Consider the following 20,844-nt stretch of genomic DNA (forward strand, 5'->3'; position numbering starts at 1 on the left):
TAGTGTTGCTAATCTAGAAAATATTGTTAAAGTGTAATGTTAGCATGTAGCTCACATAGCTATGCTAAAGTTACTAATCTAGAGTGGTGTTAAAATGTAATATTAGCATGGAGCTCACATAGCAATGCTAGTATTGCTAACCTAGTATGATGTTAAAACATAATGTTAGCATGTAGCTCACATAACTATGCTAGTGTTGATAACCTAGTATGACGTTAAAACATAATGTTAGCATGTAGCTCACATAGCTATGCTAGTGTTACTAATCTAGAATGATGTTTAAAATGTAATGTTAGCATGTAGCTCACATAGCTATGCTAATGTTACTAATCTAGAATGGTGTTAAAATGTAATGTTAGCATGTAGCTCATATAGCTATGCTAAAGTTACTAATCTAGAGTGGTGTTAAAATGTAATGTTTGCATGTAGCTCACATAGCTATGCTAAAGTTACTAATCTAGAGTGGTGTTAAAATGTAATGTTAGCATGTAGCTCACATAGCTATGCTAAAGTTACTAATCTAGAGTGGTGTTAAAATGTAATGTAAGCATGTAGCTCACATAGCTATGCTAGTGTTGCTAATGTTTGAGTCGCCCTGTCCTACTCCTTAATGCTACATTGTTTTAGATCTATTACGTTATTATTCCAGTGTTTATGTCAAAAGTGTAGCAAGTACACAACAGTACTTCTTACATAGCTCATTAGCATGCATACAAAATGGTGTTTTGCAGCAGGGCGCAGTAACAATGCACTTTTGTGGGACCCCTGAGACATATTTGTTATTGTCCGAAACATGCTGACACAGGACTTGTCCAGTCGGATGAAGATTTGAGTACAAGTGACACTTCCTGTTCTGGTGGTTTCCTCGCACACTCACCGGAAACAAACGCCACTTTCTCCTTCAAGACGGGAAGCACATCAGACGCCTTGACGCCTTCAGTCCTCAGAGAGCCTGCGGCAAGACACAACATCAAGAACAAAGAAACCGTCAGTTAGCATTTGATCATTAATCCAATTATCAGATCAACATTCCAGGGAAGGAAACAGCAACGCTGACACAAGCGCCTTCGCCAAGTTTGGTGATTTACAAAGAAACGTGTCCTCATACTTCTTTTGACTTTCCCAGTTCAACACCGCAGATTGCGGTTCGTAATCCGACATTCAAAAAAAATGTTCCTGCTGAGCCAAAGATGAATGTTTGTAAATCCTGGCTTGGATTTTCTGGCTGCTGTCCTTGCATGTCTTCACACATGTTGATGTGCCCTACAAATATGTCATCGCACTTCCTGCGCAGCGCTAACGTGACCCAGATACTCCACACCATGCAAGAAGTACTTTCAATGGGAAGGTTTGGGTACCCTACTTCTGTGAAGGGCGGGTGTGGCGCCCCATATGGCCTGTGCTGGATGTACCTTGCAACACATTGATTGATTGATTGAGACTTTTATTAGTAGATTGCACAGTACAGTACATATTCCGTACAATTGACCACTAAATGGTAGGGGTGTAACGGTACGTGTATTTGTATTGAACCGTTTCGGTTCGGTTCGGAGGTGTACCGAACGAGTTTCCACACGAACATATTAAGTAGCCGCCTCCGCTTCCTTCTGCCTCTGTCACTGTCAGTACTCTACACAGCACCCAGCATTGTCCCACCCACACAACCATCTGATTGGTTACAAACAGAGCGGTAACAGCCAATCAGCAGTGAGTATTCAGAGCGCATGTAGTCAGTGCTTAGCGTTTAGCAGGTAAGCATCAGGCAGCGGACTCTCCCCAAATTATAATAAACACCTCCCAGTCAACTACTAGTAACATCACTATGAGCCCGTTGACCTTCTAGAAATATAAAAGGCAGCTCAGCTCGCTCGCAGTCCTGGCAAGAGGTGAAGGCTAATTCGCTTTTAGCGTAACGTTAGCTCATTTTGCGGTCTGTGTGTGTGTTACGGACAGCAAAGCCCTGTCTGTCTGTTATTTCACTTTACCTTTTTCTGTGTTGATTGAGCTGTGTTGAAGCAGCAAAAAAGGCATTGTGTTAAATGAAGAGTTTCTGTCTCTGATAGTTGATATAATAATGTAAGTGCATCATTAAACCTACATGAACTCCATGGTGTTCAGGGATGAATAGTCTCTCCTATTGCTATTGTGCTATTTCTTCAGCTATAGTTACATTAATCATTAGTAATGCAGCAGCCTAGTTTTGAATGGCAGGGTCCCTGCTATCACATGTTGATAAAAATATAACATTTACATAAATGATAATAAATAATGATAAATGGGTTATACATGTATAGCGCTTTTCTACCTTCAAGGTACTCAAAGCGCTTTGACAGTATTTCCACATTCACCCATTCACACACACATTCACACACTGCTGGCGGGAGCTGCCATGCAACTAACAGCCATCAGGAGCAAGGGGTGAAGTGTCTTGCCCAAGGACACAACGGACGTGACTAGTATGGTAGAAGGTGGGGATTGAACCCCAGTAACCAGCAACCCTCCGATTGCTGGCACGGCCACTCTACCAACTTCGCCACGCCGTCCCTACATACATAATGAATATCAACTGCAGGCTTCCCAAATGCCATCCATCCATCCATCTTCTTCCGCTTATCCGAGGTCGGATCGCGGGGGCAGCAGCCTAAGCAGGGAAGCCCAGACTTCCCTCTCCCCAGCCACTTCGTCCAGCTCTTCCCGGGGGATCCCGAGGCGTTCCCAGGCCAGCCGGGAGACATAGTCTTCCCAACGTGTCCTGGGTCTTCCCCGTGGCCTCCTACCGGTCGGACGTGCCCTAAACACCTCCCTAGGGAGGTGATCTCTAAGGGAGAGCCCCGCCACCCGGCGGAGGAAACTCATTTCGGCCGCTTGTACCCGTGATCTTGTCCTTTCGGTCATAACCCAAAGCTCAAGACCATAGGTGAGGATGGGAACGTAGATCGACCGGTAAATTGAGAGCTTTGCCTTCCGTCTCAGCTCCGTCTTCACCACAATGGATCGATACAGCGTCCGCATTACTGAAGACGCCGCACCGATTTGCCTGTCGATCTCACGATCCACTCTTCCCTCACTCGTGAACAAGACTCCGAGGTACTTGAACTCCTCCACTTGGGGCAGGGTCTCCTCCGCAACCCGGAGATGGCACTCCACCCTTTTCCGGGCAAGAACCATGGACTCGGACTTGGAGGTGCTGATTCTCATCCCAGTCGCTTCACACTCAGCTGCGAACCGATCCAGCAAGAGCTGAAGATCCTGGCCAGATAAAGCCATCAGGACCACATCATCTGCAAAAAGCAGAGACCTAATCCTGCAGCCACCAAACCGGATCCCCTCAACACCTTGACTGCGCCTAGAAATTCTGTCCATAAAAGTTATGAACAGAATCGGTGACAAAGGGCAGCCTTGGCGGAGTCCAACCCTCACTGGAAACGTGTCCGACTTACTGCCGGCAATGCGGACCAAGCTCTGACACTGATCATACAGGGAGCGGACCGCCACAATCAGACAGTCCGATACCCCAAACTCTCTGAGCACTCCCCACAGGACTTCCCGAGGGACACGGTCGAATGCCTTCTCCAAGTCCACAAAGCACATGTAGACTGGTTGGGCAAACTCCCATGCACCCTCAAGGACCCTGCCGAGAGTATAGAGCTGGTCCACAGTTCCACGACCAGGACGAAAACCACACTGTTCCTCCTGAATCCGAGGTTCAACTATCCGGCGTAGCCTCCTTTCCAGTACACCTGAATAGACCTTACCGGGAAGGCTGAGGAGTGTAATCCCACGATAGTTAGAACACACCCTCCGGTTCCCCTTCTTAAAGAGAGGAACCACCACCCCGGTCTGCCAATCCAGAGGTACCGCCCCCGATGTCCACGCAATGCTGCAGAGTCTTGTCAACCAAGACAGCCCCACAGCATCCAGAGCCTTAAGGAACTCCGGGCGGATCTCATCTACCCCCGGGGCCCTGCTTCCCAAATGCTGTTATAAATTAAGCATGATGACATGACTTGAAACTGTTTAATGTTGCACTTTTTATATGTAGAAGAAAAGTTTATATCAATTATATCATCAGAGAAATGGACATTGAAACAGTGTAGGTCTGACTTGGTAGGATATGTACAGCGAGCAGAGAACATAGTGAGCTCAGAAAGCATAAGAACAAGTATATACATTTGATTATTTACATTTGGTTATTTACAATCCGGGGAGGTGGGATGTGGTGCGGGGAGGGTGTTAGTCAAGGGTTGAAGTTTACTGGAGGTGTTATTTTAGTGCGGTTTTGAAGGAGGATAGAGATGCCCTTTCTTTTACACCTGTTGGGAGTGCATTCCATATTGATGTGGCATAGAAGGAGAATAAGTTAAGACCTTTGTTAGATCGGAATCTGGGTTTAACGTGGTTTGTGGAGCCCCCCCCCCCCCCCCCCCCCCCCCCCCATGCTAGCATATACACATATATGTAAGCATATTAGCTAAAATGCGAGCGTAAAACGTTAGCATGCTAACATAAGAAAAGTCAGCAGACTTTCAAAATGGTACCAGGTATCAAAATCCATGGTTTTCTTTGGTGCAAATTACTAAAATGAGCTAAAATACGAGCATAAAACCTTATCATACTAACACGAGCATGATGTTAGCATGACAACATAGGAAAGATTAACATACTTTTAAGGAGGCGCCAAGTGGCATATCTATGTTTTTTTTACGCTTGAAAGAACATTAGATTAAATGCTAGTATAAAATGTAACGTAAGCATGCTAACATAAGAGAAGTTAGCATACATCTAAAATGGCATCAAGTTTCAAAAGCAATGATTTTTACATTTAAACGAATAAAATGAGCAAATATGCTATCATAAAATGTTAGCATGCTAATGTTAGCATGATAACATAGAACAAGATAGCATACTTCCAAGATGGCCCCAAGTATGAAAATCCATGATTTGTAGGTTTAATCGAATATAATTTGCAAATATGCTAACATAAAATGTTAGCATGCTAATGTTAACATGATAACACAGATCAAGATAGCATACTTCCAAGATGGCCCCAAGTATGAAAATCCATGATTTATAATAAATCCATGGTTTATTATGCACAGCGCCCCCTTCTGTACGAAGTTGTAACGATTCCCAGTGCAAGTAAACACGCCGCAGGACTGCTTGTATAGGACATGTCACATTACGTATGTTTTTTTTGCTGATATCGGACCAATATCTGATATCAGGACCCCCTATTTAAGCCCTGAAAATACAGTGTTTTGCCCGGCGCATTCAGCTGTGTGAGAAATTTCAAGCCAAACCAACTTATGGGGTCAAAAGTTTATGGTTGAATAACAGCGCCACCATGTGGTGTGTTACATTCCGTTGACACACACACACACACACACACACACACACACACACACACACACACACACACACACACACACGCAAAAAAGGCTCGAATGACAGATGACTTTTACTGTACACTTGCTTTGATTTGCATAGAAAACTGTTTATGTTTCTGGGAAATAGAGGAAGGAAAAGTGAGAAGTGAATTTGCTGCCAACATCAACAACACGTTTACTTTGTGTGTGTGTGTGTGTGTGTGTGTGTGTGTGTGTGTGTGTGTGTGTGTGTGTGTGTGTGTGTGTGTGTGTGTGTGTGTGTGTGTGTGTGTGTGCGTGTGCGTGTGTGTGTATGTGTGTGTGTGTGTGTCCACACAGGAATAAGTCAAACTTGATTTCCAAACGCACACACACACAAAGTAACATGTTGTTGATAGTGTTTGTATGTGTATATGTAATTATATTAGCTAAAATGCCAGCATATAATGTTAGCATGCTAACATTAAAGGGGAACATTATCACAATTTCAGAAGGGTTAAAGCCATTAAAAATCAGTTCCCAGTGGCTTATTTTATTTTTCGAAGTTTTTTTCAAAATTTTACCCATCACGCAATATCCCTAAAAAAGCTTCAAAGTGCCTGATTTTAACCATCGTTATAAACACCCGTCCATTTTCCTGTGACGTCACACAGTGATGCCAATACAAACAAACATGGCGGAAAGAACAGCAAGCTATAGTGACATTAGCTCGGATTCAGACTCGGATTTCAGCAGCTTAAGCGATTCAACAGATTACGCATGTATTGAAACGGATGGTTGTAGTGTGGAGGCAGGTAGCGAAAACGAAATTGAAGAAGAAACTGAAGCTATTGAGCCATATCGGTTTGAACCGTATGCAAGCGAAACCGACGAAAACGACACGACAGCCAGCGACACGGGAGAAAGCGAGGACGAATTCGGCGATCGCCTTCTAACCAACGATTGGTATGTGTTTGTTTGGCATTAAAGGAAACTAACAACTATGAACTAGGTTTACAGCATATGAAATACATTTGGCAACAACATGCACTTTGAGAGTGCAGACAGCCCATTTCAGGCGCGCTAAGAACATATATTTTTCCACGATTTCAGCACTCAGGTTAACCATACCTAAATAGACACAAAATACTGCATTACACAAGACTACCCGAATGTACTCGAATGATTGAAAAAAATAAATGTTTTTAAGCTAAATTATTGGTAAACACAGTTTATGTATAATAATTTACGTAAAACCGCGAGTAATGAATAAAGTTTTCATCAATTAATATATTCTGTAGACATACCCTCATCCGCTCTCTTTTCCTGAAAGCTGATCTGTCCAGTTTTGGAGTTGATGTCATCAGGCCAGGGAAGCTAGGGTCTTTATCGTTGGAAATGCATCTGCTTTGAGTGTCGCAGGATATCAACACATTCTTGCCATCTCTGTCGTAGCATAGCTTTCGTCGGCTTTCCCCACACCCTCGTATTTTGAACAAATTTCGTCCAATTTCTTGCCACTTTCGCATCTTTGGGCCACTGGTGCAACTTGAATCCGTCCCTGTTCGTGTTGTTACACCCTCCGACAACACACCGACGAAAGTGAGAAAATGGCGGATTGCTTCCCGATGTGACGTCACAACGTGACGTCATCGCTCCGAGAGCGAATAATAGAAAGGCGTTTAATTCGCCAAAATTCACCCATTTAGAGTTCGGAAATCGGTTAAAAAAATATATGGTCTTTTTTCTGCAACATCAAGGTATATATTGACGCTTACATAGGTCTGGTGATAATGTTCCCCTTTAACAGGATAACAAAAAAAAGTTAGCATCAAAAGCCAATCATTTTTAGGTGTAAATAAACACATTTACCTAGGGGTGTAACGGTACACAAAAATTTCGGTTCGGTACGTACCTTGGTTTAGAGGTCACGGTTCGGTTCATTTTCGGTACAGTAAGAAAACAACAAAATATACATTTTTGGGTTATTTATTTACCAAATTTGCAAAATCTTCCACCAAAAATATTTTTCTTAGTGGAATATTTGATGTGAAGTAATCAGAACCTTGGATAGGTCAATAATTCATAATAACGTTGATTTTGATTCAATATTATGTTTTGAGCAATGACAGTTTGAAAGAAAAAAAACAGCTTTGTTTTATTAGTCAACATTGCAACTTTTTCTAAATTACATTTAACCTTTAAGCTTTTTTATTCCACTTTTGTTATGTTTTGTTTATTTTAATAGTATTTTTAGAATGTGCCGTGGGCCTTTAAAACATTAGCTGTGGGCCGCAAATGGCCTCCGGGGCACACTTTTGACACCCCTGCTATAGATAATAAAAAATGTAATGTGATAAATCTATGGATAAAAAGTAGAGCCTGGCGACGCATGCACGTTTATCATAACTCTCTCTCTCTCTCTGTCTCTGCCCCTCCCTCATCAATGCTGCTTCGCACACCTTCACAATGTGTTTTGTTATTAACCCCTTCTTAACCCTGGACGTACATTAAAAATACACGCAACCCTAACTCAAAATGCCGGACATTTGAGGCATTTAAGAAACTCCGCCCTGACAGCTCCGCAAAAGAGGGCATGTCCGGGGAAAAGAGGACGTATGGTCAGTCTAACGTAGCCCGTTAGCTGCTAGCATGCCGTGTGTTGTGCCTCGGTGTGCATTGTTTACACAACGTGCGTTACGCTACTTAATATGTCCGTGTGGAAACTCGTTCGGTACACCTCCGAACCGAACCGGAACCCCCGTACCGAAACGGTTCAATACAAATACACGTACCGTTACACCCCTGCATTTACCACATGTGCTGCATAAAACGTTAGCATGCTAAAATCAGCATGCTTATGTTAACACAGGAAAAGTTAGCATACTTCTAAGATGGCGCCAAGTATCAAAATCCATGGTTTCTAAGTTCAAATCAATAAATTAGATAAAATACTAGCATTAAATGTTTGCATGCTAACATTAGCACAATAACATTAGCATGCTAACAAAGGAGAAGTTAGCATACTTCTAAGATGGCAACAGGTATCAAAATCCATTATTTGTAGGTTTTAATGACAAAAATCACAAATAAGATGGCATGAAACGTTAGCATGCTAATGTTAGCATACTTACAAAGGAAAGGTTCACGTACTTCTAAGATAGCGCCAAGTACCTAATGATTTTTAGGTTAAGTGGCGACTTGTCCAGGGTGTACCCCGCCTTCCGCCCGAATGCAGCTGAGATGGGCTGCAGCGACCCCCCCTCCCGCGCGACCCCGAAAGGGACAAGCGGTAGAAAATGGATGGATTGAGGGCAAGCATAACATGTTGGCATGCCAACTTGAGAGACGTTAGCATAGTTTTAAAATAGCACAAGTATCAAAATCCTTGATTTTTAAGTTCAAATGAAAAAAAAAATTGTTAAAATGTTAGCATGCTAATGTTAGCATGATAAAATAGGAAAAGTTAGCATGAGTATCAAAAGCCATGATTTTTGGGTTTAAACAAAATTAGCAAACAAGCTAGAATATGTAACGTTAGCATGCTAATGTTAGCATGATGAAATAGGAAAAGTTAGCATAAGTATCAAAAGCCATGATTTTTGGGTTTAAACATAATGAGCAAACAAGCTAGAATATGTAATGTTAGCATGCTAATGTTAGCATGATACAATAGGAAAAGTTAGCATAAGTATGAAAAGCCATGATTTTTGGGTTCAAACAAAATTAGCAAACAAGCTAGAATATGTAACGTTAGCATGCTAATGTTAGCATGCTAATGTTAGCATGATAAAATAGGAAAAGTTAGCATAAGTATCAAAAGCCATGATTTTTGGGTTTAAACAAAATGAGCAAACAAGCTAGAATATGTAACGTTAGCATGTTAATGTTAGCATGATACAATAAGAAAAGTTAGCATGAGTATGAAAAGCCATGATTTTTGGGTTTAAACAAAATCAGCAAACAAGCTAGAATATGTAACGTTAGCATGCTAATGTTAGCATGATACAATAGGAAAAGTTAGCATAAATATGAAAAGCCATGATTTTTGGGTTCAAACAAAATTAGCAAACAAGCTAGAATATGTAACGTTAGCATGCTAATGTTAGCATGCTAATGTTAGCATGATAAAATAGGAAAGGTTAGCATAAGTATCAAAAGCCATGATCTTTGGGTTTAAACAAAATTAGCAAACAATCTAGAATATGTAATGTTAGCATGCTAATGTTAGCATGATATAATAGGAAAAGTTAGCATAAGTATCAAAAGCCATGATTTTTGGGTTCAAACAAAATTAGCAAACAAGATAGAATATGTAACGTTAGCATGCTAATGTTAGCATGATAAAATAGGAAAAGTTAGCATAAGTATCAAAAGCCATGATTTTTGGGTTTAAACAAAATGAGCAAACAAGATAGAATATGTAACATTAGCATGCTAATGTTAGCATGATGAAATAGGAAAAGTTAGCATAAGTATCAAAAGCCATGATCTTTGGGTTTAAACAAAATTAGCAAACAATCTAGAATATGTAATGTTAGCATGCTAATGTTAGCATGATATAATAGGAAAAGTTAGCATAAGTATCAAAAGCCATGATTTTTGGGTTCAAACAAAATTAGCAAACAAGCTAGAATATGTAAAGTTATCATGCTAACGTTAGCATGCTAATGTTAGCATGATAAAATAGGAAAAGTTAGCATAAGTATCAAAAGCCATGATTTTGGGTTCAAACAAAATTAGCAAACAAGCTAGAATATGTAACGTTAGCATGCTAATGTTAGTATGATAAAATAGGAAAAGTTAGCATAAGTATCAAAAGCTATGATTTTTGGGTTTAAACAAAATGAGCAAACAAGCTAGAATATGTAACGTTAGCATGCTAATATTAACATGATAACATAAATAAAGTTAGCTTACTTATAAGATGGCGCCAAATATCAGAATCCATGTTTTTTAAGTTTGAATGGGCAAAAATGCTAGCATTAGCACAGTAACATAAGAGAAGTCAGAATATTTTGAAAATGGCAGCAAGATTAAAAAGCAAAGATTTGTATGTTGAAACGAATAAAATGAGCAAACATACGAGTATAAACCATTAGCATAGCAATGTTAGCACACATATTTCTAATGAGGATGTGCTTCCTGTTGAAGCCCCGCCCCCTTTGCGCCTGACTTGAAGGCGAGGTTGAAGGAGAATATTGATGTTAAAAGATGTTTCCTGAAAGTGTTTTTCACATCAGCTGCTAAACTAAAGTACACACTTCCTGCTGCTTCTCCCGCAGGAAAAGCCGGAAAAATAAAAGAAACACCAAAGTGTCGCTTTTACGTCGGAGCGAGCGCTTTTTCCAGCTCACATCTCCCACTTTTATCACCGCCGTGTTTCGCTGGCCCCGTGTGATCAAAGCTGATCGCTCTTTATCGTAAACTTTTACGGCTTTTCTCTCCGCTTTCTGGCAACACCTGTTTTCTTCATCCAACACATGCACGCTGAGCTAGCATATGCTAACTTGTATCTAATACATGTCATGTACTGTAGAAAGTATACACTTTAGAGTAGTCAGTGTGCAGCAACACATGCACGCTAAGCTAGCAGATGCTAACGTTTAGCAGTAAGTTATATTTAAGTGGTTATTGTTATTAATAAAACACATACAGTAAGTTATATTTTAGTGTTATTAATAAAACATATACAGTAAGTTATATTTGAGTTTTATTGTTATAAATAAAACATACAGTAAGTTATATACAAGTGGTTATTGTTAGTAATAAAACATACAGTTGGTAATATTTTAGTGTTATTAATAAAACATATACAGTAATATATATTTTTGTGTTATTGTTATTAATAAAACATATACAGTGAGTTATATTTAAGTGGTTATTGTTATTAATAAAACATATACAATAAGTTATATTTTAGTGTTATTGTCATGAATATAACATATACAGTAAGTTATATTTTAGTGTTATTAATAAAACATATACAGTAAGATATATTCTAGTGTTGTATTAATAAAACATACACATTAAGTTATATTTAAGTGTTATTGTTATTAATAAAACATATACAGTAAGTTATATTTGAGTTTTATTGTTATTAATAAAACATATACAGTAAGTTATATTTTAGTTTTATTGTTATTAATAAAACATATACAGTAAGTTATATTTAAGTGGTTATTGTTAATAATAAAACATATACAGTAAGTTATATTTAAGTGGTTATTGTTATTAATAAAACATATACAGTAGGTAATATTTTAGTGTTATTAATAAAACATGTACAGTAAGTTATATTTAAGTGTTATTGTTATTATTACAACATATACAGTAAGTTATATTTAAGTGGTTATTGTTATTAATAAAACATACAGTAAGTTATATTTTAGTGTTGTTGCATTAATAAAACATACAGTAAGTTATATATAAGTGGTTATTGTTATTAATAAAACATACAGTTGGTAATATTTTAGTGTTATTAATAAAACATATACAGCAATATATACTTTTGTGTTATTGTTATTAATAAAACGTATACAGAGAGTTATATTTAAGTGGTTATTGTTATTCATAAAACATATACAATACGTTGTATTTTAGTGTTATTGTTATGAATACAACATATACAGTAAGTTGTATTTTAGTGTTGTTATTAATAAAACATATACAGTAGGATATATTCTAGTGTTGTATTAATAAAACATATACATTAAGTTATATTTAAGTGTTATTGTTATTAATAAAACATATACAGTAAGTTATATTTGAGTTGTATTGTTATTAATAAAACATATACAGTAAGTTATATTTTAGTTTTATTGTTATTAATAAAACATATACAGTAAGTTATATTTAAGTGGTTATTGTTATTAATAAAACATATACAGTAGGTAATATTTTAGTGTTATTAATAAAACATGTACAGTAAGTTATATTTAAGTGTTATTGTTATTAATACAACATATACAGTAAGTTATATTTAAGTGGTTATTGTTATTAATAAAACATATACAGTAAGTTATATATAAGTGGTTATTGTTAATAAAACATATACAGTAGGTAATATTTTAGTGTTATTAATAAAACATATACAATAAGTTATATTTTAGTGTTATTGTTATGAATATAACATATACAGTAAGTTATATTTTAGGGTTATTGTTATTAATAAAACATATACAGTAAGTTATATGTTAGTTGTATTGTTATTAATAAAACATATACAGTAAGTTATATATAAGTGGTTATTGTTATTAATAAAACATATACAGTAGGTAATATTTTAGTGTTATTAATAAAACATATATAGCAAGACATATTTTTGTGTTATTGTTATTAATAAAACATATACAGTAACTTATATTTAAGTGGTTATGGTTATTAATAAAACATATACAATAAGTTATATTTTAGTGTTATTGTTATGAATATAGAATATACAGAAAGTTATATTTTAGGGTTATTGTTATTAATAAAACATATACAGTAACTTATATTTAAGTGGTTATGGTTATTAATAAAAACATATACAATAAGTTATATTTTAGTGTTATTGTTATGAATATAGAATATACAGTAAGTTATATTTTAGGGTTATTGTTATTAATAAAACATATACAGTAAGTTATATTTTAGTGTTGTATTAATAAAACATATACAGTAAGTTATATTTTAGTTTTATAGTTATTAATAAAACAAATATAGTAAATTATATTTTAGTTCTATTTGTATTAATAAAACATATAAAGTAAGTTATATATAAGTGGTTATTGTTAATAATAAAACATACAGTAAGTTATATATAAGTGGTTATTGTTATTAATAATACATACAGTAAGTTATATATAAGTGGTTATTGTTATTAATAAAACATATACAGTAGGTAATATTTTAGTGTTATTAATACAGTTATTGTTATTAATAAAACATACAGTGAGTTATATTTAAGTAGTTATTGTTATTAATAAAACATATACAATAAGTGATATTTTAGTGTTATTGTTATTAATATAACATATACCGTAAGTTATATTTTAGGGTTATTGTTATTAATAAAACATATACTGTAAGTTATTTTTAGTGTTGTATTAATAAAACATACAGTAGTTATATTTTAGTTTTATTGTTAATAAAACATATACAGTAAGTTATATTTAAGTGGTTATTGTTAATAATAAAACATATAAAGTAAGTATTTTAGTGTTTTCTGCCAGAACATGTGGATAAAACTGGTACAATGGTTGTCATCGCCTTGAGAAAGAAGATTGTGTACTTTTGTTGCAGTGTGTGTTGTGGCGGCACACGTTGCTAGGCAACAGCCCGTGGCTAGCGTAAGAGGTTGCTGAATAAAAGTGGTAATGAGTCGGAATAAAAGTGGTAATGAGTCTGAAAAAAAGTGGTAATGAGCGTGAAAATGTTCCTGAATAAACGGGGCAGGAAGAAGACATTTACAGTAACAGTCATTTAACACTTCATGAGTGGACTTGAGTGTTGGTCTTTCACAGAGACCATTACTGAAGAAAGTTGTTCCGAATAATGAAAACTAATTTACTGTAACATGTATCATGACCTTCAATGAAGGTACAGTTAATGATGTATAATGTACTAAAGTTTTACTAAACAACATCCGTCTAATTCAGTCTTTTATTTATTAATTATTTATGACAGAACAAGCTATCTTCAAATCATCAGATAATTGATATTTACGGTGAAATATTAAACACAGGAAGTGAAGAAACTTCCTACTATTGTTCATTATTAAAAATATAACTGTTTGTTATTGTAAATATTTTTTGTTATTGCAATATTGTTGTTCATTGATGCAAATGTCATAATGGTTGCAAATATTTATTATTGCAAATATTTTTGTTTATTGCTACAAATAGTATTGTTTTTTATTAGAATAAATATGATTGTTGACTAATGCAAATCTCATTGTTTGTTTTTGCAAATATTATCGTTTATTAATGCAAAAATGTTATTTCATATATTTATTAGTGCTAGTATTATTACTTACTATTGCAGTTCATTAATGCAAATATTACTTTGTCAGAAATCATTTAGTAATGCAAATATTATTGTTTATTATTACAATTGTGTTGTCATTAATGCAAATATTATTGTTGCAAATATGATCTATCAATGCAAATATTATTTAATATTGCAAATATTTCTGTTTATTGATGCAAATGTTACTTTGTATTATTATAAATATGATTGTTGATTGATGCAATATTATTGATTATGTTTGCAAATATGATCCTTTATTAATGCAACATTATTGTTTATCAATGCAAATATTATTTCTTATTATTGCAATATTGTTGTTCATTAATTCAAATGTTATTGTTGCAAATATAAGTTATTAATACAAATATTGTTTATTATTGCAATATTGTTGTTCATTAATGCAACTGTTATTATTGTTGCAAATATCATGTATCAATGCAAATATTATTATTTAATATTGCAAATATTTTTGTTTATTGATGCAAATAGTATTCTTTATTGTTATAAATATGATTGTTGACTAATGCAAATATTGTTTATCAATGCAAAAATATTATTGCAAATATTTATTAATGCAAGTATTAATGCTTATTATTGCAATACTGCTGTTCATTGATGCAAATGTTATTATGGTTGCATATATAATTTATTAATTCAAATATTATTGGTCAATATTGCAGTGTTGTTGTTTATTAATGCAAATGTAATTGTTGCAAATATATTTTATTAATGCAATTATTATTGTTTAATATTGCAATATTGTTGCCATTAATGCAAATAAAATTGTTGAAAATATCAGTTATTATTACAAATATTATTGTTTAATAATGCAAATTAATGTGAATGTTATTGTTGCAAATATCTATCAATGCAAATAGTCTTATTCAATATCATAAATATGATGGTTGACTAATGCAAATATTAATATTTACTATCATAAATATGATGGTTGACTAATGCAAATATTATTGTTTGTTTTGCAAATATTATTGTTTATTAATGCAATATTATTGTTTATTTGATTGCAAATATTTATTAATGCAAATATTATTACATTTTCAAATAATGTTTATCAATGCCAATAATGTTTATTTATCTATTCTTAGTGTTTCTGTTTTTACTATTGTACTTGTTATTTTATTATTTAATTAATGTACAGTTAATTATATACAATGTACTTATGCCCACTTTTACACCTTTATTTATGAATTACTTATTAAAGAACAAGCTATCTTATTTCTTCTTTTATTGTGAAATAGTTAATGCAAAACACAGGAAATGAACAAACTATCAGTAATTGCCCAAACTCTGCTTCTTCCTACTCCTTTTTAATACTGTGATGTACTTCAATACAACAGGGCAGCGGAGTCAACTCGCCGTGGCGACCGGCTATAATTCATCAGCTGGCGGGAGGAGCCATTGATTTACTGTCCTGTGTTTGACTCTTTGGATTATTTTCAGTCTTTCTATTCATTTCTATCCAAAAAGTCGTCTTTATTGTCCTTCCGGGACTTCCAGTTACAGTTGACCTTTTCATCATCGTTATAAAAAACAGCAGGATTTCATTACAGTGTGAGCACATAACCACGAACTTGGTAAGTGTTTTAAAAATGATTACTTTTCAGCAAGATAATCGCAAATCACAGTTGTTGTTGTTTTTTTAAAAGCGTAAAAAATAAGCCATACGGTTTAAACAATATTCAGATTTTACGGTAAAAAAACAACAACTGTCAGCTCATTTGCCTGACTTTTACCATAAATTAATTTTAATTACAGCTGGACTGTAATCACACCCGTAGATGTGATGTAAACAAAGCTCGGTCACCAGAATTTTGGATTTTACTGTAAAAATAAAAGGACTACCGTTTTTCCATTTACAGTAATCCATCCATCCATCCATCCATCCATTTTCTACCGCGTATTCCCTTCGGGGTCGCGGGGGGCGCTGGAGCCTATCTCAGCTACAATCGGGCGGAAGGCGGGGTACACCCTGGACAAGTCGCCACCTCATCGCAGGGCCAACACAGATAGACAGACAACATTCACACTCACATTCACACACTCACTCACTTTAGTGTTGCCAATCAACCTATCCCCAGGTGCATGTCTTTGGAGGTGGGAGGAAGCCGGAGTACCTGGAGGGAACCCACGCAGTCACGGGGAGAACATGCAAACTCCACACAGAAAGATCCCGAGCCTGGGATTGAACCCAAGACTACTCAGCACCTTCGTATTGTGAGGCAGACGCACTAACCCCTCTTCCACCGTGCTGCCCATTTTACAGTAATGCACTGTAAAAACAAGGACCACAGTGAAAAAACAAACAAAACACAAAAAAACGGCAGCTCAGTTGCCAGAATTTTACCATAAAAAATGTAAATGGTAAATTGTTTTCAATATACAGTAATTCAGCCATGCTTTCTTTTTTTTTTTTTACAGTGCATCACTGTATAACAGTGATTCTTATATATCTGTTGTTACACCCCAGGAAGAAGAACACATTTTGAGAACCCCCCCCCCACACACACACACACGTAAATAAAAACTATAAATGAAGTAAAATAGAAAATTCACATTCAAATCGTGATTGTTATTCATCCAGGTTGTAAATTGATTACATTTTTTCAATGATCAACGAAAATTAAATCTTTTTTTTTAAATTCATCTATCTTCTCTCGCTTATTCGAGGTTGGGTTGCGGGGGCAGCAGCCTAAGCACAGACGCCCACACTTCCCTCTCACCAGCCGCTCTGTTTTTCTCTCTCTAAATAATCACTTTATAAAAAGACGCTTTTAGGCCATCTGTGCAACCAGAAGGAGCTTTTGTATGCTGTAAACCTGTTTTGAAAAAGTGTCATTGTAATTATTACACCAAATAATACATTGTGAGAATCGGTTTGAATCAAGAATCTTGTTGAATCGAGAATCAATTCTGAATTCAGAGCGTTACCCCAAAAATCGAATCGATTAACACCCCTAATAAGTAGTATAATTTGTCGATAAAATTGTTATAAGCACGCCTCTGCATAATATTGTATCCTTGTTAACATTACAGAAAAGAAAAAAAAAGAAATAAGGATTAACTTACAACAAAGAATGACTTTATTAACACTATATATATATATATATATATATATATATATATATATATATATATATATATATATATATATATATATATATATATATACATACATATATATATATATATATATATATATATATGTATGTATGTAAATATAATGTACGCCGCCTACCGCCTGAACGCAGCAGAGATAGGCTCCAGCACCCCGACCCCAAGCGGTACAAAATGGATGAATGGATGGATAAATAAATGTATATATAAATATATACGTATATATACATATATACAAATACATACTTATATACATATATATACAAACATATGTATGTGTATATAAATATATACACATACATATATGCATATCTATATATACTTATATACACAAACATATGAATGTGTATATACATATATACACACACATATACTGTATGTATATACATATATATACATATAGATACATATATACATACATATGTGTATATATACCTATATATATATATATATACATACATACATACACACAAATATACATATAGATTCACATATATACACACACACATACATATATATATTTATTTTAATCAAAATGAGGAAGTCAGCATTAATGGCTGCAATGAGCACAGCTTTTCAAAGCAGGGTTTGATGCCTGATACTGATAAAGCATATTCCCTGGGTGGTCAAACGCTCCCCCCCCCCCCCTCTCCCCCCGCACCCTGCTTTTCCCAAGGAGGCCCCTCTCCAATATTTGAGAATAACTGCTGTAAATGGAAAGACACAAAATATTATATTTATATATACTGTACTGTATATAATTATTGTATTTTTTAACAAAAAACCTACCGATTTAAAAAGAAAAAATTTAAACAGTGTAAACAAGGTTGTTTTCTATCGCAGGTGTACCTAATATTGTGGCCAGGGAGAGAGTATATTCGTGTGTGTGTGTGTGTGTGTGTGTGAGCGTGTGTGTGGGTGGGTGAGGGGGGCGGGGGGTCGTGTTCGTGTGCGTGTGTGTGTGATTTATGTTATCAGGGACTATTCACATGACAAACTACATGGACAAGGTCACGGTCGTCTTGAACGCACACACACACACACACACACACACACACACACACACACACACACACACACACACACACAGACGTTCAATGTTTCCAGACGTGTGCATGTTAAAGGTTGTCACGCAGTCCTGCTAGAGCCATTAACACCGACACTGACTCCTTTTTACCCCATTGGACTCCCTCTGTGTGTGTGCGCGTGTGTGTGTGTGTGTGTGTGTGTGTGTGTGTGTGTGTGTGTGTGTGTGTGTGTGTGTGTGTGTGTGTGTGTGTGTGTGTGTGTGTGCGTGTGTGCGTGTGTGTGTGCTACAACACGTGCGCACAGGTCATGTGTCTCTCCCGTGTCTTTCAATGACGACAGGTGAGGCGGTGTGCAGCCCCGGCAACAGCTGCCACGGCAACCAGCTGCCAAGTTGCTCGTGTTGCCACGGCGACAGGAGCTGGCCTCCCGGACGTCGGCGCGCAAGAATGTAAAAACCGTTGTCGCTCCCACGTTCCATTAACCGCCGTCCTCTTACGACAAGTGACTGGCTAATTAGTGTTTTCAGTGACAATTAGAGCAGACGTGTGGCGACACAGCTGGTCCTGACCTCCCCCAGGGGGTCTGGAGCGTGATGATACGGGGCCTCGGACTGCAGACAAATGTGGCAGAGCAGCTGTGCATTATTCATAACCACGCTATTTTGGATTCGACACGTGCGATTGTTGGACAATATTGACGCACTGCAGGACGAGGCAAATGAAAAAATGTCAGTTCCAGGGTCAAACTATACGGCGTGACGCCATAAAACCAAAGGTACCTTAGGATAGGAGTGTCCAAACTGTTTGCCCGAGGGGCCACATTGGACTAAAAAGGTTTGGTCGAGGGCCGAAAGCCAACTGCATGTGAAGTAACATTATATATATATATATATATATATATATATATCTATATATATATATATATATATATATATACATGTGTGTGTGTGTGTGTGTGTGTGTGTGTGTGTGTGTACATATTATATTAATATAATGGATATATTATATTAAAGAAAAGGACAAACAATAAATATAGATCAAGTCCATCGCTGTGGAGTCGATCATTGACAGTAGGATTGCTCATTTGCATATCAACAGTTCTTTTTCTCACTACAATAGGGCGAAACCATCCTTGCTCAGGCACACCCTCCTGGATTTGGAGTATAAATATTTGGGTTTTGGAACCAGCCGCTAGACTAGATCTGACCAATCTAAGTCTAGGACTAGATCTGACCCATCTAAATATAAGACTAGATCTGACCAATCTAAAACTAGGACTAGATCTGACCCATCTAAATATAAGACTAGATCTGGCCAATCTAAGTCTAAGACTAGTACTGACCAATCTAAGTCTAGGACTAGATCTGACCAATCTAAGTTTAAGACTAGATCTGACCAATCTAAGTTTAGGACTAGATCTGACTAATCTAAGTCTAAGACTAGATCTGACCCATCTAAATATAAGACTAGATTTGGCCAATCTAAGTCTAAGACTAGATCTGACCAATCTAAGTCTAGGACTAAATCTGACCAATCTAAGTCTAGGACTAGATCTGACCATCTAAGTCTAAGCCTAGATCTGACCAATCTGCCCCATTGTCCCTCATAACTGCCTTCTCTTCGGTGCAATAACCCATTCCACCAACCACCCTGTTTTTGTTTTTGTTTTTTTCATGTATATATTCATTTCACACCATATTCATTGCACTTCTACATTTTTTATATTTTTATATATTTGCACATTGTTTTTCTAGCATGCACACATCGCACTGTATGGAATGGCCTCAATCTCGTTACCTTGCGTAATGACAATAAAGCTGATTCTGATTCTGATTCTGATTCTAATGCTAAGCCTAGATCTGACCAATCTAAGTCTAAGACTAGATGTGACCAATCTAAGTCTAAGACTAGATCTGACCAATCTAAGTCTAAGCCTAGATCTGACCAATCTAAGGCTGAGACTAGATCTGACCAATCTAAGTCTAAGCCTAGATCTGACCAATCTAATGCTAAACCTAGATCTGACCAATCTAAGTCTAAGACTAGATGTGACCAATCTAAGTCTAAGACTAGATGTGACAAATCTAAGTCTAAGCCTAGATGTGACAAATCTAAGTCTAAGCCTAGATCTGACCAATCTAAGTCTAAGACTAGATGTGACCAATCTAAGTCTAAGACTAGATGTGACCAATCTAAGTCTAAGACTAGATGTGACCAATCTAAGTCTAAGCCTAGATCTGACCAATCTAAGTCTAAGACTAGATGTGACCAACCTAAGTCTAAGACTAGATGTGACCAATCTAAGTCTAAGCCTAGATCTGACC

At 36.0% G+C, this 20,844-nt stretch overlaps 1 protein-coding gene across 1 annotated transcript in view; it reads right to left on the reverse strand.

Annotated features, from left to right (window-relative positions):
• Positions 1-20,844, reverse strand: part of kalrna (kalirin RhoGEF kinase a) — a 261,174-nt gene that overhangs the window by 180,822 nt on the left and 59,508 nt on the right. The window contains exon 4 of the mRNA XM_061970917.2: positions 878-952. Within this exon, the coding sequence (XP_061826901.2) occupies positions 878-952 (75 nt within the window). The remainder of the gene's footprint in view (positions 1-877; positions 953-20,844) is intronic.

The sequence above is a fragment of the Nerophis lumbriciformis genome, linkage group LG13 (genome assembly GCF_033978685.3).
Source record: "Nerophis lumbriciformis linkage group LG13, RoL_Nlum_v2.1, whole genome shotgun sequence".
NCBI classification, from domain to species: Eukaryota; Metazoa; Chordata; class Actinopteri; order Syngnathiformes; family Syngnathidae; genus Nerophis; species Nerophis lumbriciformis.